The sequence below is a fragment of the Ornithorhynchus anatinus genome, chromosome 16 (genome assembly GCF_004115215.2).
Source record: "Ornithorhynchus anatinus isolate Pmale09 chromosome 16, mOrnAna1.pri.v4, whole genome shotgun sequence".
Lineage (NCBI taxonomy): Eukaryota > Metazoa > Chordata > Mammalia > Monotremata > Ornithorhynchidae > Ornithorhynchus > Ornithorhynchus anatinus.
In genome coordinates, this window is record NC_041743.1 from 8,324,378 (window position 1) to 8,351,135 (window position 26,758).

The 26,758-nt window shown below is 42.1% G+C and overlaps 1 protein-coding gene across 7 annotated transcripts in view; it reads left to right on the forward strand.

Annotated features, from left to right (window-relative positions):
• RASAL2 (RAS protein activator like 2) overlaps positions 1–26,758 on the forward strand; it is a 257,669-nt gene that overhangs the window by 134,357 nt on the left and 96,554 nt on the right. For 6 of the 7 annotated variants that reach the window (XM_029081343.1, XM_029081344.1, XM_007668924.4 and 3 more), the window contains exon 3: positions 3,210–3,336. In XM_029081343.1, coding sequence (XP_028937176.1) covers positions 3,210–3,336 — 127 coding nt within the window. Of the gene's footprint in view, positions 1–3,209; positions 3,337–24,844; positions 24,919–26,758 lie in introns of those variants that run through there. The other variant, XM_007668925.2, reaches the window with a different exon arrangement.

The window sequence follows — 26,758 nt, forward strand, 5'->3', positions numbered from 1 at the left end:
CTTACTATGTGCTAAGTATTAAGGTAGCTACAAGAGAATCAGATATACACCAATCCTGTCCCTCATGGAGCTCCCAGGCCAAGATACCGTATCCCATTTTACAGATGAGGACCCTGAAATACAGAGGTCCTGCACACAGTTAGTGCTCACGAGTACCATGTATTGATTAAATGACTTGCCCAAGACCATACAACAGGCCAGTTGCAGAGCTGGGATATCTGTTAAGCACTTAATTTGTGCCAGGCACTGTACTGGAGTGGATAGAAGCAAATTGAATTGGACACAGTCCCTGTCTACGATGGGGCTCACAGTTTAAATCCCCAGTTTACAGATGAGGTAACTGAGGCCCAGAGGAGTGAAGTGGCTTGCCCAAGGTCATACAGCAGTCAAGTGGTGAAGCTGGGATTAGAACCTAGATCCCTCTGACTCCCAGGCCCGTGGTGTACTAGGCCACGCTGCTTCTCAAAGCACTGTACTTAGTGCTTGAGACAGGACGATATACTTAACTGCTTTTCCTATCTCTTTTCTTCCCTTTAGAAAGGGGGCAGATTATTGAAAGACCCAAAGAAACATACAAAGGGCAAGAATAAAAACAAAACCTGTTTCTTGCAAGTTTCAGAATATCTAATGCTTTATGAACAGTGTGTTGTTTAGTCTGGCAATTTAGAATCTGTAACTAAAATCGATTTTTGGTTCATCTCTTTTCTTTGCAACAGAAGACAAAACAGGTCTTATTAATATTTGTGATGTTTATGATGAAGTGAAATTGATACCGAGTAGCTCTCAAACATAATTTGCCAGTAGTTTTTGAATTTTATCTTGTGGAGAAATCAGTTGCCTTTGGAACAACTTAATGAGAAATTCAGTGGCCTTTAACCAGGGAATCAAAGAAATTTGGCAGAGAACTTTGATTCTGAAAATGGGAGTCCCTTGGTGTTAACATATCTTCTGTAAATTACATAGGTAGGACTGGAGGATACTTGATCCTTATGTAAAGATTGCAGTTTCAAAAAAATAATTGCTATCGTTAGACTCATATCCTGGGAAGGAAGGGAACAGACAAGGACCTATACTTTAAGGAAAATTTTCATAGAGTTCCCAGTCATGTTGTAAATTTTAAAGGCAAGAAAACAAACAGGAACTTGAATCAGATTTTGAGAAATAGATTGAGTCAACTTCATGCCTAGCAAGAAGGCCTTATTGATTTCCTTCCCTAGTTTTGCAGAGCCAGAGCCTATTGGAAAGAAGGTGGTTCAGTATACTTTCAGTGTGGTAGGCCTTTGTAAACTTTTTTCCACAGAAAAAGTCACCATTGCAAGACTAGCTAGTCTCACGTGGGGCACAAAGAAAAGCTCCCTTTTCCTTTGAGGCTTCAGCAAAGCTGGAATGGACCTGGGGTAATGGGCAATCTTAGAACTGGAAGCCCAGAAATGAGAGTTTTACCACTTTTTAAAAGAATGGTATCTGTTAAGCACTTACTTTATGCTCGGCACTGTACTAAGTGCTGGGGTAAATAAACTAATCAGCTTGAACAGAGTCCATTTCCCACATGGGGCTCACAGTCTTAATTGATATTTTACAGAGGAGGTAACTGAGACACAGAGAAGTTAAGTGACTTGTCCAAGGTCACACAGCAGAAATGTGGCAGAGCAGGGTTTAGAATTCAGGTCCTCTGACTTCTAAGCCCATGCTCTTTCTACTTGGTCACACTGCTTCCCACATAATGTGATAGAACTGATCTTCCAAAGAATCCAAAACACGTGGACAAATTTCTCGTTCATCTCCGCCTCAGTTATGGGAGGTAGGAGAATGGGTACTTTTGTATTTTAAATTGGTCCATTCACTTAATTCTCTGTACTTCATTTTCCTTATTAACTGGGGATAAAATTGCTACCCACATAACAGGATTGTTGTAAAGATTGACCTTGGTAAAATCCTAGGTTATTCAGAGTAGCCTATTTCTACAGTTACTATTAGAATTAATTATCATGTATCTTTCAAATCGGACATTTTTTAATGCCCTAAAATTTTGGCTGGCACATTTTATATGTGCATATAACCAGTTATTGTCTTGTCTAGAGAGGGGAATTCAAAGCCTATATAAAGGAGTGTGGGTTCGTGGTCCCCATGGTGACTGGAGTCTGGAATGCCTTCCAGCTCTTTAGGTTGCAAGTTGCAACTTGGAGAGTCTCCATCATTATAATTGGCTGGAAAATAGGAGTTGGATTATTGAAACAAAGCTGGAGGCAGGTGCACTGAAGCCTGTTTTTACCCTGGTTGGGTAGAATTAATGGTTACAGCAGGTGTCGATTGTGATAATACTTAACATGGATCTCTGGGCCTTTGACCGTAGGAATGTAGTGCAGTAAATAGTTAAAATTGGCTGCATTCAATGTTGGAATAAATAACTCATGAGTATTAGGAGCTGAGTACTCTGTTCAGCTAGATAAGGGGTAAGCAAATATATTGTTGACTAATTTGGCGAGGAGTCAATTTCATGATAAAGGGTACATCTCTGTTCCTTTACACAGACCTCAAATGGAAACAAAGAGCTCTCATTTAAAGAACTGTAGTCTAAACCAGTCCCCTGATGCACCTCCCTCGCCTTCCATTTCTAAGACGATCGCTCTGCTCTCTCCATCCCATCTCAGACATGTGAGGCAGTTTTCCTTTGTTGGTTTTCGTCCTAATCTTCTGGAAGGCCGATAATGAAATCAGAGATCTCTTCCACTCCTCTTGACAGAAACCACATGGTCTGCTTCCTAACTAAGAACTCCAAGGAGAGTCTCCAGGACTTTCTTCTTTTTGCCTAATTGGCCTTCCACAACCAAGATTCACAAGCCTGAACAGTTCCTCCCATTCACGATTTCCAAGGACAAAATTACCTGCTAGTTATGTGGGTGGATTTGTTTAAATTTTTTGGCAACTAAGCAGCCATGCACCTGGATATTGATTTATGTTCGCTGTACCCGAGTCGATTTATGCACTTGCCCTTCCTGGTTATCCACTCCTCTGTAATGTCCTGCAAGAGGGAAGTAGTGCATTAGAGTTAAATATTTTATGCATTTACTTCACTTGGTTGCTTAATCATTGCTTTATTCTATCATCATCCTGTCAGGATCTAGTGAAGCCTTCTGGAACATCACACTAAACCTCATTTTGGGTTTTTTGTTTTTTTTTTTTTTTGTGGGGGGCTTATTTTCATCTAGGTCTCCTCTGAGAGCGGGCAAGATCTACAGACAGATTCGACCAAAGGGCGATGCCTGAGGAGAACTGTGAGCGTCCCTTCAGAGGGTCAGTTTCCCGAATATCCACCGGAGGGCGCCAGCAAACTAGGTAAGCTGCAAAGTGGGAAGAAATAAAGTCCTACACTTTATTGTGTAGCTACAGATGTAGTGTTGTTATGCGTTCGAATAAGGCAGAAGAAGCCGCGGGTTCTGTTGTCACGTTGTTGTTTGTTTATTTTTAATTAATTGCATGTTAACTGAGAGATGGAAGGAAGTCATTAGAATAAGTCTTTCCTTTTAACCGAGTGACTGCCAAGTGGTTTTTTTCAGTGCTGGGATTTATCTGCCCATCAGTGGCTACTTTTCAATATCAGGGAAGTGGAGGATATGAGTCAGTTAGTGAGATTATTGTGGGTGTATGGCCCCACATTTGCGAGATCACTCCATAGCCCCAGGATTTAGAACTGAGAAGATCTGCATTCCGTTGTGAAGTGCTGGGGCTGGGATCGGGCACAATGTGGCTTCCTGGGTGAGAGCAGATCTATGAACGAATGCACAGGTGCCCCTGGGGATTGCAGAGGAGTCCATCTCAGTCAATTCACAAAACTCTTGTACACATGGCCGGTTGTGTCATATATTTGCTGGGGTCCAGCCCCATTGTGGTGGCTGAAAGTCCACGAATAACCTTGTCATTCTCTGGTCAGGCCCAACCACTGGCCAGGTTCATCCCATTCAGAGCCCAGGAAGGAAAGTTGACTCTCACCATTCATCTGGCCTCCAACGTACCCCTGCTGCTATCAGACAGCTGTTGAGAGTTCCACAACTTCAATTCCACGACAGTTCCCCAGGACCAAGCGGGGCCTCCCAACTCCTAGTTTAAGAAATATTGGCCTGGTCTATGCTAAACCCTAACCGTGTGGTGGAGAAGAATGTTAAAATGTGAACCCAGGGACTTTGTAGTTATCTCTCAGTGGGATCTTTTAAGCACTGTATTGTAAACACTGAGCACTGGAGTGTATGCTCCATGAGGGTAAGGATCATGTCTACCAAATGTATTGTAGTCTCCCAAGTGCTTAGTAAAGTGCTCTTCACACAGTAAGCACTCAATAAATACCACTGATGGGTTGATTGCAAAACACTGAACCAAGAGTTGGAGAATGATAGAATGAACCACAGAGAAGCAGCATGACTTAATGGGTAGAGCATGGGCTGGGAGCCAGAAGGATCTGGATTCCAGTCCCAGCTCCACCACCTGTCTGCTGTGTAATCTTGGGCAAGAAACCTCACTTTTCTGTGCCTCAGTTGCTTTATCTGTAAAATGGGGATTATTATTAATAATAATAATAATAGAATTTGTTAAGCACTTACTATGTGCCAAGCACTGTTCTAAGCGCTGAGGTAAATACAAATAATAGGGGGTATTAAGATGAGGTAACTGAGGCCCAGAGAAGTCTCCAAGGACATATAGCAGAGAAGTGGCAGAGCTGGGATTAGAACCCAGATCCTTCTGACTCCCAGGCCCATGCTGTATCCATTAGGCCCTGCTGTTTCCAGCTAATGTAGTTGGAAACCATATCAGGTGTGGGTGGATCAGTATAACAATGTGCAGTTTCCAGCCCTGAGGAAGTCCAAGTCCACCTACAGTGCCTGGACATAGAAAGTGCTTAACAAATACCATAATATGTGTAGACCCCTTCTGTTAATTCCTCTTCTCTCCACTCCTAGACCTTACTGTTGTTGGTAACCCATATATCCTACCCCCAAATCAGAACTTTTCTCTATATTTCAATCTTCAACCTCTGGTGGGAACTTCAATCATGACAGTAACTTGGACATGCAATTTATCTGTCTCTTAAGACTGGAAGGCATATCACAATTCCCAGGGCAGGGTTCCATACCGAAGTGCCTCTGTAGTGCAGATACATCCATTCCTAAAAACAGCTAGGAATTAGTGAAATTCTACTCCCTCCACCAACTCCCCATTGCCCCGGTCTGTGCATATTGTCATGGACTTGTTGCAAATTTTTTTTGATGTCATCGTGCTGCTTTTAGGAGACCTGAATACCAAAATACAATTCCGTATTGTAAAGTAAACACTCCCTTGGAGAATACCCTACATTCACTGGTGAGTTCAGGTTTCACACATGTACATCACGTTGGTTTTCTTAAACAGTAGAGGCAGGATTCAGAACTTGTCAGTCGATCTCTAAAGCAACTGCACTAAGCCAGAGTTCCACCATTCTCTGCAGTTGTTTGGCTTTTTCATTCTTTTGACTTACAGACTGCTCATACGAGAGAATCTTCCCCAGTCATTTACATACTTTTATGTAAAGTCATTCAGTTGTGAATCCAGTGAGGTGCAGAGAAGGTTTTGAGAAGCAGAGTGGCCTAATGGAAAGAGTAGGGTTCTGGGAGGCAGAGGACCAGGGTTCTAATCCTGGCTTTGCCACCTTTCTGCTGTGTGATGTTGGGCAAGTCACTTAACTTCTTTGTCCCTCAGTTGGTTATCTCATCTGTAAAATGGGGATTAAGACCGTGAGTTCCATTTGGGACATGGACTATGTCCAGCCTATCTTCTGTCTTCCTCAGCAGTTAGTACAGTGCCTGGCACATAGTAAGCGTGTAATTATTATCATTATTATTATTATTATTATGGTATTTAAGCACTTACTGTATGCCAGGCATTATACTAAGCACTAGGGTGGATATAATCGGGTTGGACACAGTCCATGATCCACGTCAGGCTCACAATCTCAGTCCCCATTTTACAGATGAGGTAACTGAGGCCCAGTAAAGTGACTTGCCCAAGGTCACACAGCAGACAGGTGGTAGAGATGGGATTAGAACCCTTGACCTTCTGACTCGGAACAACTACCACTTAAAAAAAAAAAAAGGACAACTGTATGTGATCAGCTTGGATCGGATTTGTGTCTTCATAGCACTGTGATTGTTGGTATATAAACCCTTTATTTTTTGCAATGCAATTTTCTAAATAGAAAGCTAACATTCAATTCAGAGCAGATCTGCTACCTGTCACCAGTGTCTACTGGCCTCCAGGGAAGCTCTCATACTGGGCCTGTCTCTGAGCCCCCCTCAGAAATCCTATCAGCAAACCATACCCAACCCTGATTGACAAGGAGCATTTCAAACTCTTCCCCGCCACTGGCCAAGTGGACGGCCTCTGAACAGACCCAAGAGGCCGGGCAGTCTGGACTGGTTTGAGGAGGACAGGGCCACCAGTGCTCCTAAAGGTCAGCTGTCAATCACGCAGACTCCGGAGCCAGCCAGGGCACACACACACAAGAAAGCACATGCTGCACAACTACAATGAGTTGTGAATCAGTCTGAATTGCAGCCAAAAAAAGACTCGCTGCATTTTCCTTCTATCTGTTCAATTCTTTTTCATCTTTTCCATACTGTTGTTTACTTTGCCTTTTGCAGCCATGAAAATGGATTACTTTTTTAAAAATTATGGTATTTAAGAGCTTATGTATCAAGCACTGTTCTGCTGGGGTAAGTGTGAGTTAATCAGGTTAGACACAGTCCCTGTCCCACAGTCTCAATAGGTGAAAAAGCAGATTTGCACCTTCAGATCTTCAAAAAATGTGTCATCTTGCAAGGAAAAATAAATGGAGCATCTCTTTTGGGAAATATCTTTGCTAATAAAGAAATGGCAGAAAAAGTGCAGTGAAAAATGCTGTTCTTTACCTTTTGACTGGCCTATGGTTTGGCTTGTCCAAACTGAACTTGGAAATGGCTACTTCTTCAAAAGGAAGAGTAGTGTAGGGGGTTCAGATTTGCATCAATCAGTAGTATTTATTGAACACCACTATGTGTAAAGCACTGTACTAAGCACTTTGGAGTATAATAGAGGTAATCCCTTATTCTTGCCTCTCTCTCACTAACCTCCTGCTCATGCTCTTTTCCCTAAAACTCCTCCTTCCCTTAAATTCCTCAAACCACAGCTCTCAACATCTTCAAAACCCTTCTGAAATCACACTTCTTTCCAGGAAGCTTTCCCTTATTTATCTGTAATATCTCCACTGTGTATATCTCCAGCAGTTATTTACCCACCCCCCAAACATTTAAATTCCTACTGCTCCTGTAGTCCTAATGTACATATCTCTTTTACACTGTTGCGTTCCCCTCTCTGAAATGTATCTGTCTATCTCCTCCCTGGATTGCATGTTCCTTTAGAGTGGAGATTGAGTCTTCTAACTCTCATACTCTCCCAAGTGCTCAGTTCAGTGCTCTCTCACCATAGACACTCAGTAAATGCTCTCAATTGATGAACATCATCCCTGCCCCAGAGAGCATACAATCCAGGGGAGTTTATTTGGACAATCACTCTTTTGAGGATTATTTTTGAAAGGCCCTCTCCCATCTGAACAGTTACATAATCTTTCCTTTAATTGGCCCGATTTATGGCAGTATAGTAATTGACAATGGTCAAAAACAGAGATACATTGTCTACCACTGACTAGGAGGCTTTACCAAAACAATTTTATCCCAGCCTCCAAATGCCAGCCAACAAGAAAAACACCCTCTTTTTCAGAGATGCTTTCACAAGCCTTGTACTTCCCTGCAAGACTTTCTCCTTTCTGTAGGAGGTAATTTTAATTTAACACTTCACCTCATCAAGTTAATTGAACCCACACCAGGAAAAAGGAATGAGCAGAGTTTACACAAGCATATTAAATGCACAGATTACCATCAGGTGGTTTCTCCAGGCACAAAGAGCCATACTTTCTTCTTCTGGTCCCACCAAGCAGGCCTGGGGTGAGGGTGGTTGTTTTTGCCAGTCACAAAACAAAGCCAGCTTAGCACTGGCTAAGGTTAGACACAGTCCCTGTCCCACAGTCTCAATAAACATAAACAGTGCAGTGCTGGTCACCCACACAGAAGGATTGACTCCGAATAAGTGAATCCCAAATTATTTCAGTTGCATTGTCCATTTTGATTGTATGAGGCTTCCATTCGTCACCAGGACTTCGTTTTATGGAGGAAGAATAGGTCCTTTTGGGTTCCAAACTGAAGTGGATGATGCTTTTCAGCTGAGCCTGTTGGCCTGGCCTCAACTGGACCCTCTGAAATGACAGAGATATGGAGTAAGTCTGTACAAAGTCATCACTCAGTGTCACATTGAATCAGAATCAGAAGGACAGTAAAGTAAATTAAAGTGAAAAAGGATAAGGGATATCTGTGTATGAAAACTGGGAGCCCCCCATCTCTCAGGAGAAAGGTCCATCCAAGAGGATTCAAGTATTTGGCAGTGAAGGAAACGTTACCTAGAAAATTCAAAGACTTGGAAAATAAGTAGGAAAAACCATAAGAACAACAAATATAGCTTCAGCACATCTCCTCCGCCCTCCCCACAAGAGTTAGTTGAAGTAAATTACTAAGCTTTGAAGTATTCTTTAAAGCAGAATGCACTCTCTAAGGCATCTGGAAAATTTCTGCCAGGTCACAGAGAGATTTGGGGCATCAAATTTAGAGCTGGGAATTGTGACATTTTAATTTTAGTTCACACACCAACTTCTTCTTTGGGTGTGGGTAAATTAAATTAGTCTTTGTTTTACTTTCCCTAATCTGTAAAACAAGGATAGCATTTTCCTATCCCTGGGGTATTATAAGGATTAATTAGTCAAGTTTTATGAAGTTGTTCGAAGCTGCAAAAAAAACCCAAAAACCAAACCAACCAAAAACCAACAGTGGAAGTGTTGAAAGGAGGAATGTATTACTTCAAGATTGCAGTAGCAAAAAAATCAATTCAGTTCCTTATCATGCTAACATTAGGAGGGACCATAATGCAAGTGACTAACCGAAATAATGAAAGCTATTCAAGTACCCTACTCAGATTCAGCAGTCCTCAAACAATGTGTAAATGTTCTACCTTGCATGCCTTTTCTGCAAAGGAACCTTTCTCCTGGGTATTTCTACATATCCTTGGCCTCATTGCAATAGCACCTAGGGCTGCTTGGGATCTGAAGATTAGCCATGAGAGTCCAGAAACATTTCCAAGCCTATGAATTACCAGGGGAATGAAATTTTACTAATCATTCCTAGAGAGCAAGTTTTACAACCAGTTCAAATCCCAGCAGGCAGTCAGTATGCGGACTTAAGCACAGCATAGGTAAACAGGTTGAAGGAAGGCCATGCTCAGATTCTTAGGGAATGAATGACTCTGAGCTCACAGTCTACCTAGATTCTGATGTATAAACGTCTGTAAGTCAGCAGATTGTGTCAGTTTTCTCTGACCCCGTAATTGCTGTTAATTTTAACTTTGGATAGATACTCTTTGAATCCCCTAACACCCTGGTGAGAGACAACACACAACCATTACCACAACTGGAGGCCAAAAAAAGATAATTTCCTGGAAAGAACCCTACCACCCATTTTGTTGCCCCTTTTCTTTTTTTTTTTGAGGGAGGGCAGACAAGGAGGAGGAAAATAAAATCAGCCCAACCTAGTGACTATCTGAAAGCATTGGGCTTGGGATAAAAATAATGGTACAGATGCATCTAGTACTACCCCCCCTTAGAATGTCTTCCCACCTGTATTAGATAAAACATTGATATCTACTTTATTGGATGCTAATAGAGAGTCACTTATCATTAGTTATTGACCAATGACACCAGAGGAGAGGTCATCATTCCCCACAAGTTTGACAGATCAGAAGCTGAGCGGTCACCATGGTACATTGCTTTTATCAATCAATCAACAGTATTTTATGAGCACTTATTAGGTACAGAGCACTGTTCTAAGTGTTTGGGAAAGTACAATACAAAGAGTTTGTAGACACAATTCCTGCCCACAAGGAACTTACAATGTACAGGCCACTGATTTCCAGCCCTCACAGGGCCCTAACTCACACAACCAGACTGAGCCCATTTACTCAACATCCATCACCTTTTATTATGTACTCTGTTAACTTGATAAGAAGTCAGGATTATTTGCGTTGGTGGCAGTAGAAATGAAATCTGCATCTATTATTACTGGCCCTGGTTACAATATCCTTCAGGGAATCTGTGAGCACCCTTCTTTTGAAATGGCTTTGGGTGAAGGCTTTAGCTCCCTCCTTTGCCCTTAAAGCTCTGAGGGATCGCCACTGGGTCCCATCACCCTAGGAGAGACCTCCTGGAAAGGTATCAACTAATAATCCCTCTCCCGTAATGGCATTCACAAGAATATTTGTCAGATCCCTCTGTAAGAAATGGCATTGTTAGTAGCTAAGGTGCCAATGCTTAGATTTAGATAGTGCCCAAGATGACTTTCTCTCATGTGGTAAATGTAATACTGAATTGATGAATGCAAACTGGGGTTTAAGCACTTTCTCTGAGCAGGAATAGACTTTCTATTTCTGATTTCTGCCCTTGTTTCAGCATCACTGCCTGTGCATGCTTTGAAATCCCTTGTGAAATTCAGCTTGTCAGATAATGGTACTGCTGTGTGATGAGAATCTAGGTCCTTCTAGAATTGTTTTTCTCATTTGACGCCATGCACAGTGGGGGTGTAACAACCATGTTGGTAGAGTGAAAATATAAAGTATATACACCCGCTCAATATGTCACAAGAGTTTTGATGCAATGTGATTAGCCATGTTAATATGAAGTGGTGACATGCTCTGCTGTTAAAGTGTCAGATGGCAACATTTTTTTTTATCCCCTGACTCTGGGGATTGGCAGTATGTCTGTGCTGGTCCTTGTGTGACCATGCTGTCCTCTACAGACAGGGAGGGTTCTATCTGAATTTTCCAAGTTTACGGTAGCCTTGGACCCTTTGACAAATCTTGTAGTCTCTAGCTAAGAGAAATTGAATCGTGTTTTAATACTAATGGACAGTCTTCCCACGTGTCTGACAGGTAACATTCAGTTATTTTCTGTTTAACTGTATTTGTTAAGGGCCCACTGGGAAGAATTAGAAAAAAAAGCAAGACATGGTTTCTGGCCTTGAGAAACTTAAAATCCACTGGAAAACTGGGCAAGCATAAGATACAATTTATTTCATTTTTAGATATAACTGCTAAGTGTAGTGGGCATGACTGGACTTAAAGGCTAAAGTCAGTTAGTCATATTTACTGAGTGATTATTGTGTGCAGAGCACTGTACTACATGGTTGGGAGAGTACAGTGTCACAATAGACACAAATAATGATTTTAAAATATGAGTGCTCTGCACAAGTGAAGTGGAGGATTGTACAATTATCCAAGTTGATATGTTTTATTTAGACAACCCAACTGGATCATTCAGGCCAAAAAAATCACTTTGCGGTCTTTGTTACCCCTTGGGCTGTCGGCACAGAACAAATCAACTAGATAATTGCTCAGGCCTCCACTTCATTTAGGCTTGTCTAGACCCACCAAGCCTCTTGGGTCAGTGGTCCAGGTCACTTAGCTTATGCCACCTCATCCCAATTCCCTCTTCTGAGACAGAAACCATGTTATGTGGCTTGATGGGTGGTGGGGTGGTGTCTGTAGCATATGATTTAACAATCTGACCTGGTAAGGAGGTTTCAGCAGTTTCTCCATTTGGCTCATACTGACCTGTTTGGGCAGATCAAGAGAAATGATTGATCCAGAGGAGAGGGGCAAGGTCAGGGGAACATTGCTTTTATACAGTGCCTTTCCTTAGATTGCAAACAAGGCTTGGCTGAACTCTTTTCAAAAATGAAACTATTTTTTCACTTAGATTAAAAACCTAAGGGTTTGAAGAGGCTGGAAATTGCAGCAGGGTCTTCAGGGCCTCAAGAAATAAGGGATGAACTTTGCTGAGACCCCTTTTACCCCCTCCCAAGTGTTCTCAACAGTAACCTATCTGACATAAAACTTCCCCACTTTCCCAATGTTGATGGATACTGTGCTAACCTAATGCATTCCTGTTTTCTGTCTGTCCTTGTTTTTCCGTGGGCATTTTAGAGGACTGTATCTCAGTGACTAGCAGCTTAAAGAGTATCTTTGTTCTGATGATCAGGGTTTAATACAGCACCACAGGCAGGAAAATCCCATCCACTTTTTGTAACTTTATCTCACTGCTTCTGAATGCAGCCCTCCTTGTTTTGCCTGTAGATTTTCTGCATCCACTTTCTAATTCTAGTGTGTGGAGCACTGTCTAGGAATAATTTAGGAAGGAGAAAAATGAAATAGTTGACAGAATGGGATGAGACAGAAATAGAAAAGGGATACTAATTAAGCAGAGAGAGGGAAAATCATTCTCTCTCAGATTTTTCAATTAAATGAGTTCCTAGATGCATTTCTTTTTCTAAACATCTCCACTGCTTAATAAAGGAAAGTGCTGCATAGAAAGGAGAGATTTTGGTGAATATTGTAAACAAGAGTGAGCCAATAAAATAAAGTGTTGGAAGTGATTTAAAAAAAAAAACAGATGGCAATGGGTAGTACATAGCAGCACAGATAACAGTTGGACAAAAATAGCCTTTGAATGGACACCACAAGCTAAAAAGCCCAGCAGGTGCAGATAAAACTCCCAGCAGAGAAATTGCTATGCAGAATAGTTGATAAGAGCAAGCCTAGTTGTTCTTAAGGAAATGTTTGACATTATAGTAACAATCTTTCTGCTTAGGAGAGTATCTGTGAAGTTAGAAGAGCAGCTTTTAAAACCCAATGTATTAGTAAGGTTAATACCAGACAATTGTAATTGCATCTAAGTGACTACCCATGCCTGATGCTCAGAAATTAGATTCTTCAGGTAATCAATGCTTAACTGCTGAGCTGTAATTATGCATAAATAAAGCATTCAGGTCTAGTACTGTTGCAACCTTTAAGTGACATTAGGGATTTTTTTAAAGCTGAATCCCACATCCCTTTAGAGCAAGGCCACATGTGCCTTTCCCAAATGATATGGTAAGGGAATACAGAAATCAGAAAGGCTGGATTGGTCTCACATTCAGAGTACAAGAGGACTAAAGAATCACATCTGTGGCCTCATCAGAAAGAAGTACATATTTTGTCTGTGGAAAATCTCTCCCTCTAAACCTTTGCAAATATTGGTGCTGGAGAATGCTCCTGGACTTTGAGAGAGAACCTGTTTTGCTGTGTGTTTGACTTTGAAAACTTCCTACATAATGTGTTCTTTGATTGTTGGATCTAATTTATTTTCAGTTGGCAGCTGCGCCAACAGGCTTTAGATGTTTTTCCAGAGGACCGCTAAGTTAGGGATGCCTTCACCTTGCTTCCTTCCCTTTTCCTCCTTCAGAATTTTTAGACTGAGCTGTGATTTAGGCAATGGTTCATTTTTCCCTGAGTAGATCAGGCTCAGAGTTATACTCCATGGTGGGCAAAGAAATGCTGGCACTTAAATGCTCAGACTTTAATAACCTGACTAAATGCCAAACATTGATAAAGTGGGACTATCCAGGTAAATAGTACAACATCATTAGATTAATAATTTCCCAGCAGCCTCCTTCACCAGAAACAAATTTAAAAGGAAGAAACTACTCCTTAAGGTTTCAGATACAGTATATAACTATTGCAGTTCAAGGTCTGTCACTTGAAAGTGTCATGCTAAGATCGTAAAAAAAGCATATATTTATTCGCTCAATTCTATTGACAGTGTAGTGCATTCCAAGAGGCAAAAAAAGTCTATTGTAATTAGGGCCTCAGCTATCAGGAAAGCATTACCATGCTAGGGAAACCCTATAATTAGAAACAATCTGGTTTGTTGCTAAAAAAGTAATTGGCAGGGAGACAACATTGTTGACTCAGGATTTGCTACGGTTTAACTAGAAAAATACAGAAAATCAAGTTAGAAAGCAAAATGGATTTGTGTAAATCAGTTCTTCCCCCCTGAAAATCCAACAACTTACTGAAAATCAGTCCAGTGTGCTCCTGTTACTTCATGTCCCTTTATGCTAATTCCTGAGTGAACAGCTTCAACCCCGTAAATGGTTTTTCTTCTCCTCTTCCTAGCATCTCATCCCCCAAGCCTTTCCCCTCCAAACTGATCTACAGAGCATTAAAAGGACAAAATGGGAGGAAGACTCCAGACTCTGCATAAAAACGTGGAAGACCTTGGTAGCCAAAACCCTGCAGCTAGGCCAGCTACCTGTTTCAGCCCTTACCTCTGCTGAATACCTCCTTCTTAATGAGTCCTCCGTGGTTTCAGGCCTGCATCCCTTTGAGCCCAGTTCAGTAGACTGCAGGATCCAATGGACATCTAAAAGAAAACAGCCAAGGGGAAAGTTGATAGCTCCAGCCACCTCAACACACTGATGACACTGCTAGATTTTAAATCACTTTGTAGGTAGGATCAGATTTCAGATTTCAGACTGAGAAAATAGTGTTTTTTTAAATATCCCTGGTAAGGTAGAGGAGCAGCCTAGAGATCTCTTTTTTAAATGGTATTTATTGAGTACTTACTATGTGCCAGGCACTGTACTAAGCAATGGGCAAGATACAAGCTAATTCAGTTGGATACAGTCCATGTCCCCTGTGGGACTCACACTCTTAATCCCCATTTTAAAGGTGAGGTAACTGAGGCACAGGGAAGTGAAGTGACTTGCCCAAGGTCACACAGCAGACAAGTGGCAAAGCTGGGATTGGAACCTAGGTCCTCTGACTCCCAGGCCCATGCTCTTTTCACTAGGTCATGTTGCTGTCAATATTGAGTTAACTTGGCATTCCCAGTTAATTCTCTTGCCTCTCTTCTTGAAGATGATAATTTTGCTTGAGGTCCTTTGGCCACCTACTGGAAAGAAACTTTGTTTTAGGGTAAGTTGTGTGGATCTTACTGTCAGAAGGAAGTGTTAAATGTGTTGTTCCGATAATAGTGATGATTTGTGCTGAGCTATCTCCAGTCTCTTGCTCAGTTACCCAGTGACCAACAGCATACACTGAGGGAACTGACCAGGATTGCAGGAAGAGGACAGTGTATCTGTGACCCCAGTACAGAATAGCTTTAGGTGGCCTCTCGAAACAAACTGCTGTGCCCTCATCTGTTTTGTATAATCTTCTAAAATGAATCATTTCTGCCATAGGATCTGCGATGATCTTCACTAGTTAATGGTGTAGGGATCAGTGTCTGTATCATTGAGGTGGGTTGACATTGCTTGTTAGTAATGCCACCTCACCTGGGAAAGTTAGTAAGCAAAACACCAAGGTGAACAATTGTGTCCTAAGCTTTAATTCTGCCTCTGCCCTGACTCACAGGGAGAGCAACAAGTTACTGTCACAGGGTGCAGAACTCCCACCTGGCTTTGCAATAAGGTAACAGCCCATCCTGAAATGGATGGGATGATCAAACTATTTGGGTTTCTGTCCTGCCATCCAAGACTAAAGGCAAGATCCATTAGGTTCCACAATCAGCTGGAGTGGCAGGACGAGACTTCCAGTTGTGGAAACAGCTGCCATTACCACTGCTGAATTGGCCCTTCCTGGTCCATGATGGAAGTGTTAGGCACAATCAGAAACCACCCTCCTGACCCAAAAGCTCCCATCAGTGGCCCAGAATAGCCAGCTGCTGCCTTTTGGCCCTCAGCAAAATTGTTCAGGCTGGATGGCGTTGTGGCAGGGTAATAGAGGATGAAGAAGGCCATAGATGACATTAGTGGTTATAAAAGTGTCCTTCCTTGACCCTCCACTTGTTCCTAGCTCTCCTTTTTCATTCTTTTTTTCCCCCCTCTTCCTCTCTCCTTTATCTTTCTATTTGCCCCTCCTTTTTTCCCTTCTTTCCTTTCCTGTGTCTCTTCTGTCTACCTCTCTATCTGAACCTACCCCACTGTAGGCCCCGGGAAAATCTGGTCTCCCACTTCTGAAGACCCAAACAAAGAGTAGTCCTCTCTGAGTAAAACTATTTTTCACCTTTTTTCCCCATTAGCATGTCATTAAATATACACATAAAACACCTAGAAAATCATTTTGTTTTAAGCATATTGGTCAGCAGAGTAATTATTTATTGGCCAAAACTTTAATTTCAAAATTCATATTAGGACAACTTTATTTGTTTACATCACAAACTTTTATAGAGCAGGGACTATATTAGGATTTGGAGAATCATATTCTTAATTCTTTAATTATCTGGAAACCTAATAGTTTTTTTTCATGAACACGATATGGCACCTCCTTCTCTCTACCTCTTTCTATCTTTTCCAAATCATTTCCAGCTTTTTCATCTAACTAGGAAAAAAAAATCTGCCTTGAGCTGAAGAGAGATTACATTGAATGCCGGACTAGAAAATATATGATCCCTTATTATGGGCCAAAAAATTTGGCTTTGTTTCAAGCAAACAGTAAATTAATCTTGGAATGCAGCATTCATGTTGCAGAGCTACATTTTTACTTAGCAAGATCACAGTTTAGGAATTGGCTGTGAATTGATAAATATGATTTGTTCTTGATAAATGTTACTCAGTCGCAGACGATTTGCTCTCAGGATAGAAACTTGCAACTGACTAGATGAACTTGGATTGCAGATAGACAACAGAAACCATCTTGACACCTGTAAGGGTGAACTGAGACAGGAAAACTGTTCATGAAACTTCTCTTTAGTAAAAATCAGTTTCATTTTTAAGCAGTAAATTAAGAGAGGAGTTTCAGCCATTTTGAGCAAATTTGACAGCTGAGAAGCTAAAAGCAGTTATTTAAGGTAAATATTAGGTTAAAATTTGTGAATTGTATTTTAAATTATTAATAACTCTGTATGCAGTTCTATGATATGGGGGTTACATTCTTCACCCCACTGTTAACTCTGACATCAACAACATGTCCTGTCCCCCCAAAAGACAATGTTTTTTAATTACCTAACAGTATTCTACCCAAAACACTTAGTAAAAACATGTGTTATGGGAGAATTGGATAGTTATGACTGTTGAGAAAATGGCAAAAAGGAATGGAAAACAAATCTGCCCCTTCTAGAGGAAGGAAACTTGCAAATTTCTGTAGTTGTCCAAGGACATTTGTCTGGCATAAAAAGGGAGCTGAAAGGTTGTCACATTATGAGTTGGTGGATGTCTCTATCACTGTCTCTCTCTCTTTTGCTTTCTCTGCCCACCTCTTCTCCCCACAGGGCCCAAAACCCACCAACAGCCAGTGTGCCCCATCACCACGACCCAACACAGCCCTTCTTACCTCACATTTTTCCTACTCAGGATACCACTAGCTATAACCCTTTACCAAAATCAGAAACATCTAGCCCAGGACAGAATCCCTTGAAATAATGCTCTTGTACCCTATTTGTAGACAGCTAAATTTTAATAGGAAGTAATTGAGTATGCAGTTTTCTCACACTAGGGGATCAACAGAGTGGAATTCTCTTTACTTGTGTTATGTTCTGCATTGTATTATGTTTAGGCAGGAGTATATCAAAGGTTTCAACTAATCAGTCAGTGATACTTAAGCATCTACTCTATGCAGAACATTGTACTAAAACACTTGGGAGAGTACAATATGTTCTCATGGTAGCCACATTCCTTGCCCATGGAAACTCACAGTCTAGAGGGAGAGACAGACATTAAAATGAATTAAGGATGTGTACCTGAGTGCTGTAGGTCTGTATATGGGGTAAATATCAAGTACTTAAAAGGTGCAAATCCAAGTGCCAGGAATGTGAGAGGAAGAAGGAGTGTGAGAAATGAGAGCTTAGTTTGGGAAGGCCTCTTGGAGGAGCTGCGATTTTAATAAGACTTTGAAGATGGGGCAAGTGATCATCTATCAGATATGAAGGGGGAGGGTGTTCCAGTCAAAGAGGAAGAATGTTGGCGAGGGGTGGCAGAGAGATAGGTGAGAACAGAGAGTAAGATGGCATTAGAGAAATGAAGTGTTCAGACACGATTGAAGTAGGAAATCAGCAGGGTAAGGTAGAGGATGTGAATTGACAGTGCTTTAAAGCCAATTGATGCAGAGGTATATGGGCAACCACTGGAGGTTCTTGATTGGAGAGATGTGGATGGAATGGATTTATAGAAAAATGATACTGGCAGCGTAGTGAACTATGAACTGGAGTGGAGAAATCAATGGTATTTGAGTGCTTACATGTGCAAAGCACTGGTACTAATCACTTGGGAGAATACATTACAACAGAATTAACACACATTCCCTGCCCATAATGAGCTTACAGTCTAGAGGGGGAGACAGGCATAAATGTAAATAAATAAATGATTCATTATATATATATATAATTTAAAGATATGTACACAAGTGCTGTGGGGCCAGGTGAATATCAGATGTCCAGAGGTCACAGATCTAAGTGCATAGATGATGTAGAAGGGAGAGTGAGCCAAGGAAGAGAGGGCTTAATTGGGGAAGGCCTCTTGGAGAAGACATGATCTTAATAATGCTTTGAAATTGGAGAGAGTGGTGAGAGACAGAAAAGTCAGCAAGGAGTCTGATGTAGTAGTCAAGGCGGGTTATAAGTGCTTGGATCAATGCAGTAACAGCTTGGATGAAGATGAAAGAGCAGATTTTAGCAATGTTGTGAAGAAAGAATTGACAGGATTTGGCAATGTCAAATGAGAGATGAGCCGAGGATTATGCCAAGGTTAGGGTTGCCTACAATGATGGGAAAGACAGGGAGGAAGTAGGTGGGGGAATGAAGAGTTCCGTTTTGGACATGCTATCTCAGAGCCCAAAGGGACTGAATGGAACCAGCGATGTCATGATGATGAAGTCTACTGTCGAGGGAGTGTCAAGCCTCAGCTCTGAGGCTTCTGGACCAAGAACCTGGGCAAGGAAATTGAATGTAGCCCTCATTCAGAGAATTACTGGCAGTAAGTCCCAACATGTCCAATGTTTTGACCCCTTTGACTATATTTTGATTGCCAGCAAACAAGTCAAAAAGGCAAATTATGGTCCTAAAGAGAACATTTGTTTAAAAGACAAAATGGATTTTTGAATGATATTATCATTCATTGTGAACCTCCCTTCTTCTTGAAGGACCTTTGGTGAGCTGACAGAACACTGACATTCACTAAGCCCCTCAGAGATGACCTTTTTTTTCCCCAGTGATATTTTAAGTCCTAACACTCCATCCAGTAAAGTTGTTCTGACTGTATGCAGATGCTAGTGATGCATGTTACTTAGCCTGTCTTAAATGGAAGCCGTTTTTTTCATGGTTCAATTTCCATAGCCGAGCAGAACTTAGAATAAAATCACTGTGTGGTTTGCCATAGGAATTCTAATATACCTGTATATTTGATCCTCTTCGGATTAAATCTTGGACATTGAGAGAGGCACCGTTATTTCCCACTTCAGTGCTTAGAACAGTGCTTGGCACATAGTAAGCACTTAACAACTACCATCATCATCATCACCCATTTGAGTCCCCACTTGCCCCACTTGCTGATGTGAGTCAGAGGAGTTGCAGCTCATTCATAAATCCAGACTTGCAAGAGTAATAAGAGACGACAGTCGCTTGTGGCCCTCTGCCAATATTCTCAGCCACCACAGGACCAATTGCCCACCACTTGATTTCAGTATCTGCCCTAGCTGCAGCAAGCCAGGGCCTTTGCCGTCCAAATGAGTGAGAAAGTTACTGGCCTGTTTTGTGGTTCTTTTGTCCGCAGTCCAAAATGGGTGAAAACCCATGGCCTACTTTGATTCATTGATATCCACAAACTGTATCAAGATGACTTTGTGACGTATTTAAGCCAGTGGGTGAAGCTGAAGTTCAGATCATTCCAGGCAGTAACAAAACTATTCCTTTTCAGGGCTGAGGAATGTTGTGGGAAGAATGCTATGTTGTGGGGTTAGGTGGGGTGTTGGGGGTGGGGGTGGGGGACAAGCCCAGAGAATTTCATTAGGACAAGGATTAAAAAAGAGTTCTCTGGTCACAAACTGTGCTTAGAAACTGAAGTAATAAGATGTGTCAGAGAGCACTGCTCCAAAAATGATGCACCTTGGGGGCCATTTTATTGCTGTAGAATGTGTTGGAGGATGAGGGCGTTGACACCATCTTATTTTGCAGAAATGAGGACAATTTGGCTACTGTTTGGGGTCCCCCAAGTCAAGCATGTATGGGCTCAGAGTTTCTCACTGATTGGCATTCAAGCTTCCAGGGATTCTCAGATCCAAATCCCATGGAGCCACTATTAAAAGAGCAGAAGGGCATAGAAGAGCAGTTTGACCTAGTGGAAAAAACATGGGCCTGGGAATCAGAGGTCTTGGGTACTGATCTCGGCTCCACCACTTCCCTACTGTGTGACTTTTGGCAATTTACTTAACTTCTCTGAGCCTCAATTTCTTCATCTGTAAAATGGGGATTCAAAACCTGTTCTCCCTCCTACTTAGGTTGTGAGCCCTGTGTGGGACCTGATTAACTTGTATCTACCCCAGCACTTAGAATGGTGTTTGACACACAGTAAGTGCTTATCAAATATCCTAATTACTATTAATTATTATTGCCTGCCCCAAGCTGTTCTGGGGTTGTGTGGTAGGAGGAATCACATTTTAAATAAGGCACCTGCAAGAACATCCTGGAGCGGTCACCCAACTTGACTTCTATCAGTAAGTCAATAATACTGATTGATTGCCTCCTGTGTGCGGAGTACTGTCCTAAGTAAACACTTGGGAGAATGTAATTGAGAAGCAGCATTGCCTAGTGGGGATAGAGCAGGGGCCTGGGAGTCAGAAGGACCTGAGTTCTGGTTCCAGCTCCACCACTTGTCTGCTTTGTGACCTTGGGCAAGTCATTTTACTGCTCTTTGCCTCAGTTACTACATCTGTAAAGTGGTTTTTGAGAGTGTCAGCCCCTTGTGGGACAGGGACCGTGTCTAACTGATTTGCTTGTATCCACACCAGTGCTTAGTACAGTGCCTGGCACATAGTAAGTGCTTAACAAATACCACAATTATTATTAGAAGGCACAATCCCTTCCTTTCCCTGTCTCTCTCCTAGTGGGAGAGAGAGTTGATTCCAAATGTAGTGCTAGTAAATGGGGAACAAATATTTGAATCTCACATTTGTCAGAATGAGCAGAATAAGCTGAACTACTCAGCGAGAGTCTCCCACTTCACAGAGGTAAATCCTGGGCTATCTCGGAATGACAGAGCCTCTTACAACCGAAGTGCACCAGCACTTCAAGAAGGCGGGGCAAACCCATTCCTGTGGGTGGACTGATTATATGGCCATTCACCCTCAGGCTGCACTTCTCCAAAGCGGCTAATTACTAATCGATTCTTTGTAAGATTATCAAACTAACCAATTATTAAATAAAAGAAAAGGAAGTGAAATTAATATAGTCCTATCTGCCAATTTCCTGCAGACCCAGTGTTAAGAGGGCAAGGTTATTAAGGCGAGGAGGATAGTAGCCCAATTTTAGGAAAACATCAGGAAAGGGAGAGACAGAGGAAAGGACAGAAGAAGATGCCTGGTCTATGGGGGCCCACGCACCCACACAGTTGTGTACATATATATACATACTCACTGAGCTAATACCAATTGTTGCATTTGTTAATCAACGGCATTTATAGAGTGCTTACTGTGTGCAAAGCACTGTACTAAGTGCTTGGGAGAGTACAATACAATGGAGTTGGTACACATGCTCCCTGTCCAAAAGAAGCTTACAGTCTAGAAGGGGAGATAGACCTTAATATAAATAAATTATGGGTTTGTAGATAAGTATTGTGGAACTGAGTGTATATTGACTATCAAGTGCTTAAAGGGTACAGATCCAAGTGCATAGGTGATGCAGAAGAGAGAGGGAGTCAGGAAAAAGAGAGCTTAATCAGGGAAAGCTTCTTGGAAGAGATGAAGAGATGTGACCAAATAAGATTTTGTTAAGTACTTACTAAGTGCCCAGCAGTGTACTGAACACTAGGGTAGATAAAAGATAATCAGGAGATGATCTCAGCCTTTCAGAAAAAGCAACAGGAGACAGGGAGCAGACAGCATGCCCTCCCCGATTTTTGTTTCCTACCTGATGCCAGGGACTGTTCTCCAGCTGGGGAATGGCATAAACAGCACCCCATAAAGCCCGGAGAGTGCTTGGAAATTTAAGAGGAAATAGCCAAAAGCCACTCAGCAAGAGGGACAGCAGTTTGAACTGGGATGACAGGCCTGGGACAGAAAAGTCAAAGTATAAAACAGGAGAGATGTAAATGATCCCAAGCTCTGTGTGCAGCAAATGCAACCATGCAGCATGAGGCATTTCTTCTTTGTTCACTATTTGGACTGGTTAGTCAATCACTCCTTGTTCATATTTAGTCTCTCACTGATAAAGTCTCACCTTTAGAGACATCATCGTCAAACCTGAAGCACAGCCGACTCGCTTTGCATGTCTTTTCAGAGATGACATTCCTGCTAATGACATCTTAACCATCACCATTATCATTACAATTATTTACTAAGCTCACTGCTATGTGCCAAACAACTGACTTAGTCCCTAAGAAAAAATACAGTGGAAACTAGCCTTCCCAGTTCCCTGTCTTCATGAACTGAAACTCTGCTGTTGGACTTTACCAAGTGCTTAGTACATTGCTCTGCACAGAGTAAGTGCTCAAATACCATGAATTAATTGACATACAGAGAGAAGTCTAAGACCACCCTAACGTAGGATCAATAAGTAAGGGCATCCCCAGAAATAATTCAATTAGTGGACATTCTAGGGCCAGCTGTCTTCCCAGAGCCTCAGTGGATCCTGACCACCGACCTGTGACCTGAAGGGCAGAGGTTCTTCATCTCTCAGATGGTAGTGACAGGGTTGGGAGGGCCAGCTCTGAAGCCTCAGATCTCAGTGTTTGTGGCCTGAACCCTCCTGGGTCAGAGTGATTCCAAACGCCCTCATCAGCTCCTCCGCAGTCTCTCTGCAGCTAGTGAGAAATGCAGATGCCACGGCTGGGTCCGAGAGAGGTTGGGAGCGGTTTCTGACTGGAAGGGATTTTAAGTCTCCCTCACTAGACTGAAAGCTCGCCAAGGACGGGGACTGGGAGTACTCTCCCAAGAGTTTAGTACAGGGCTCTGCACACAGTAAGTGCTCAATAAATACTATTGATTGGTAGAGGGAGGAGAGGAGAGAAGACGAGTTAAGGGAGGTCCTACACCGAATGACTGTTTATCATCCCCTTCTTTGCAGCTGGGGAGGATCTCAGTCCTTACTCCGCCTCCCCTCTCCTCCCCACCAGACCTAGGACTCCCACTGTCAGGGGAGAACCTGGATGTCGTGTTCCTCTCATGCCTATTCTGTCTTGGTGCCTGAGATGGCAGGTGGGAGCTCCTGGGACTCAAACTGTGGATTTTTAAATTGATCAAACATGACGTGTTACCCTCAGTAGCATAATGTGTTAAGTCACTGTGACCGGAAACAAAAGTGGAACATTCTCCATTCACCTGCCCCCTTCTCCTGCTATTTTTCCCAAACATCGAAAAGATTTTGGATTTTCTTAAAAACCACTTCAAGGGACAGTGGGGAAATATCTACACTCCAAAAATCCTGGGGGCGGGGGATGCTTTTATCTAGTCTGTAAAAATGTCTTTTGAGTAATTGGATCTTATGCGCTCAGATCTGTACCCTTGAAGCACTTGATGATCACCCCACCCTCAGCCCTACTGCACTTATGTACACACCTGTATTTTATTTTAATGTCTGTCTCCCCTCTAGCCTGTAAACTCCTTGTGGGCAGTGAACATATCTACCTACTCTATTGTAGTGTACTCTCTCAAGCACTGAAGACAGTTCTCTGCACCCAGTTAGTGCCCAATAAATACCAGTGGTTGATTTGAATGCATTTTCCCCTAATTGCTATTTTAGTTTTAAGTTCTAAAAGGATAACAGAAAGATGGAATAGGATATTTTGTTTAAAAATATTGGGGTCCTCATGTTCAGGAGATCAGTTTACTTCATTTCCTGTGTCTGCCAAGTGCTTAGTATGTGATGTGCTCACAGTAAGAGCTCAATAAAAACCTTTGATTGATTAATTGATTCCCAAGTATTGGTAAATCACTTAACATCTCTATCCTTCAGTAACCTCATCTGTAAAATGGGGATTAACTCCTGCTCCCTCCTTCTTAGACTGTGAGCCCCATGAGGGAGGGGGACTGTGTATAAGCTGATTACCTTGTATCTGCCCCAGTGCTTAATACAGTGCCTAGCACCTAGTAGGTACTTAACTTCTTTTTCAACATTTGTTTTTTAAATGATGCCTGTTAAGGATGGTATCTTTAAACAGAAATGGCAGTGTCAAGGGAGTGTGCTTGGGAGCAAGACTTCATTCTTTAGCGAGTTTTGAAATAAGATTCCAGCAACGCAGCTTGAAAACCAAGTCTCTAGCTATCATTTTAAAATCTCTGATTTTCACATCCAGAAATTGGGAACAGCTTTTTAATCCATAGTTTTCATACACATCCATGCATGCCTCAAGTCTCACGGCATGCATATCTCCCCTCCCAGAATAAAAACACGAAGCTTCTGACCTGGTAGGTTAGATAGCCGTCCCAGGGAAGATTGCGTGCAGCTGGGGCCAAATGAACGAGTAAGCAAAGGGTGGCTGTTATTCATTTCTCTCGAGCAAGGAACTGAATAGCCAGCATTGGGCTTGACTGGCTCTGGCTCTGGCTTTTCTGCATTCCAAACTGTTGGAGGCGGAGTGAAAGAGTGAGTGAGAGATGTGAGAGAGAGAGAGAGAGAGAGAGAGAGAGAGAGAGAGAGAACGTACTGCTGCACAACACACAGAGTGTTTCGAGTTCTGGCTGGCATGCTGTTAAGATCATGGTAGAGGCACAGGAAGCTTTCCAGAATGCAGACCCCAGGTAAGAGCCTCGTTATGTCAACCAGGTTCTCCTGGAGAGATGCCACATTTCCTTACCTCAGAAAAGTTCATCTGGGGAGGAGAATCTATCTGAAACAAATAAAATGGGTATGTCATTTAAGTGAACTGTGGCTTTTAGGGTTTCATTAATGTCAGTTGTGCAGCTATAGTTTTGGGGGACTTTTTCTAGGGGGATGTTTCCATTATGGTCACTTGACAGGAAGATAGTACAGGGGTTGCCTATCTGATGATCATCACAGACATCAAGGGCAGGAATATCCTTCTGGGGCATGCTTTTTGATATATATATTTTGATTTATTGCTCTTTTAATATCCTGAGTTGTTTTGGTTTTAAACTCTGAACTTCTCCAATATAGAAAGACATCTGGGAACATAACCCATTTCCATACTAACTGCAAAACGCCTGGAAATGGATAGAGACTTCCTAAGGTGAAGGAGAAGGGCACGTCTTCCTCCGAGCAAGGCTATGAATGTGCTCAGAGCATCTGGCATTGTGTCTGGCCATCCAAGTGTGATTGCTCCAGCTTCTCTGGGAGCTCCTCTGAGGCACATAATGAATCTCTGGCATTCAGAAAATGCAACAGGTTGGTTGGTGTATAGGCAAGTGTCAGAATAGTCAGTGGGGCTGATAAAAGGCAGGAGAAAGAGAGAATATTATTTGCTCATTTTGTTTTTCTGAAATACCCTCAAATGGCAAGTTGGAGGCTTGAATTTTGGGGCTTTGTTATATTTTTTCCCCCTATATTCTCAGCAGGCTGAAAGAAATGCCATAAAAATTGTTAAAGAAAAAAACAAAACACAATCTACATTGATGTCTCTGTCAGTAGGCGTTTTGTGATTTTTTTTTATTCTTCCTAACATGCTGCTCTGAGGTCCAATTGTCTCTCACTTAATAAATTATTATTGATAATAATAACTGTGGTATTTGATCATTTACTGTGTGCTAAGCACTGTACTAATTGCTGGGGTGAATATAAGATCATCAGGTCCCAGAAGGGGCTCACAGTCTAAATAGGAGAGAGTAAGGGCATTGAATCCCCATTTTGCAGATGAGGTAACTAAGGCACAGAGAAGTTAAGTGACTCGCCTGAGGTCACAAAACAGGTACGTGGCAGATCCAGGATTAGAACCCAAGTCCTCTGACTCCCAGACCCATGTTCTTTCCACTAGGCTAGGCTGCTTCTCACTTCCAGAGCAATCACTGGGGACCTTACATTGCTTTACTGTGGAGAAACCTCTGAAGCAGCATCTTCAAAATCTTTGTTTAAAATATGAGGACAAGCTTTGTGGGGAAAGGGAATGATTCACGGTTTTCCAAATAGTCTGACCTTTTGCTCCCTGTGTTCCATGTCCATTTGTTTCCCTCTGCTAGGGCCCTGCTAACTTGTAGCACATTTAGTAAATTTAAAGAATTCTAAATACTAGCAGTAAATACTAAATATTTAGAGAATACTCAGAGTATTTTGCATTTTGCTGGAGTTGACTGTGGTTAGGAGAGAGACCACATTATCTTAGTGACAGACAGAATAAGGATTGCCACTAGGGGAGATCTGTGATGACCCTCGACAGCCCCTGGGAACCAGTCAGCTTGATTTGGCCAGAAGCAAAAGAAAGGATGTTTTCCTGTTGTATTGAGGCTTGTACTGCTCATTCCAGTTTTCTGCTGTCAGTGTATAAATGTTACAGTGACTCTTACAATAAGGCCGTGTGGGTTGGGCATTAAGTAGTTAGGTGAGGTTTCAATACTGCACCCAGCCATAGGAAGCACAGTTTCAGAGAGAACCCTCTGCCCAGTGGGAGAACAGGAGGCTATTTGTGTT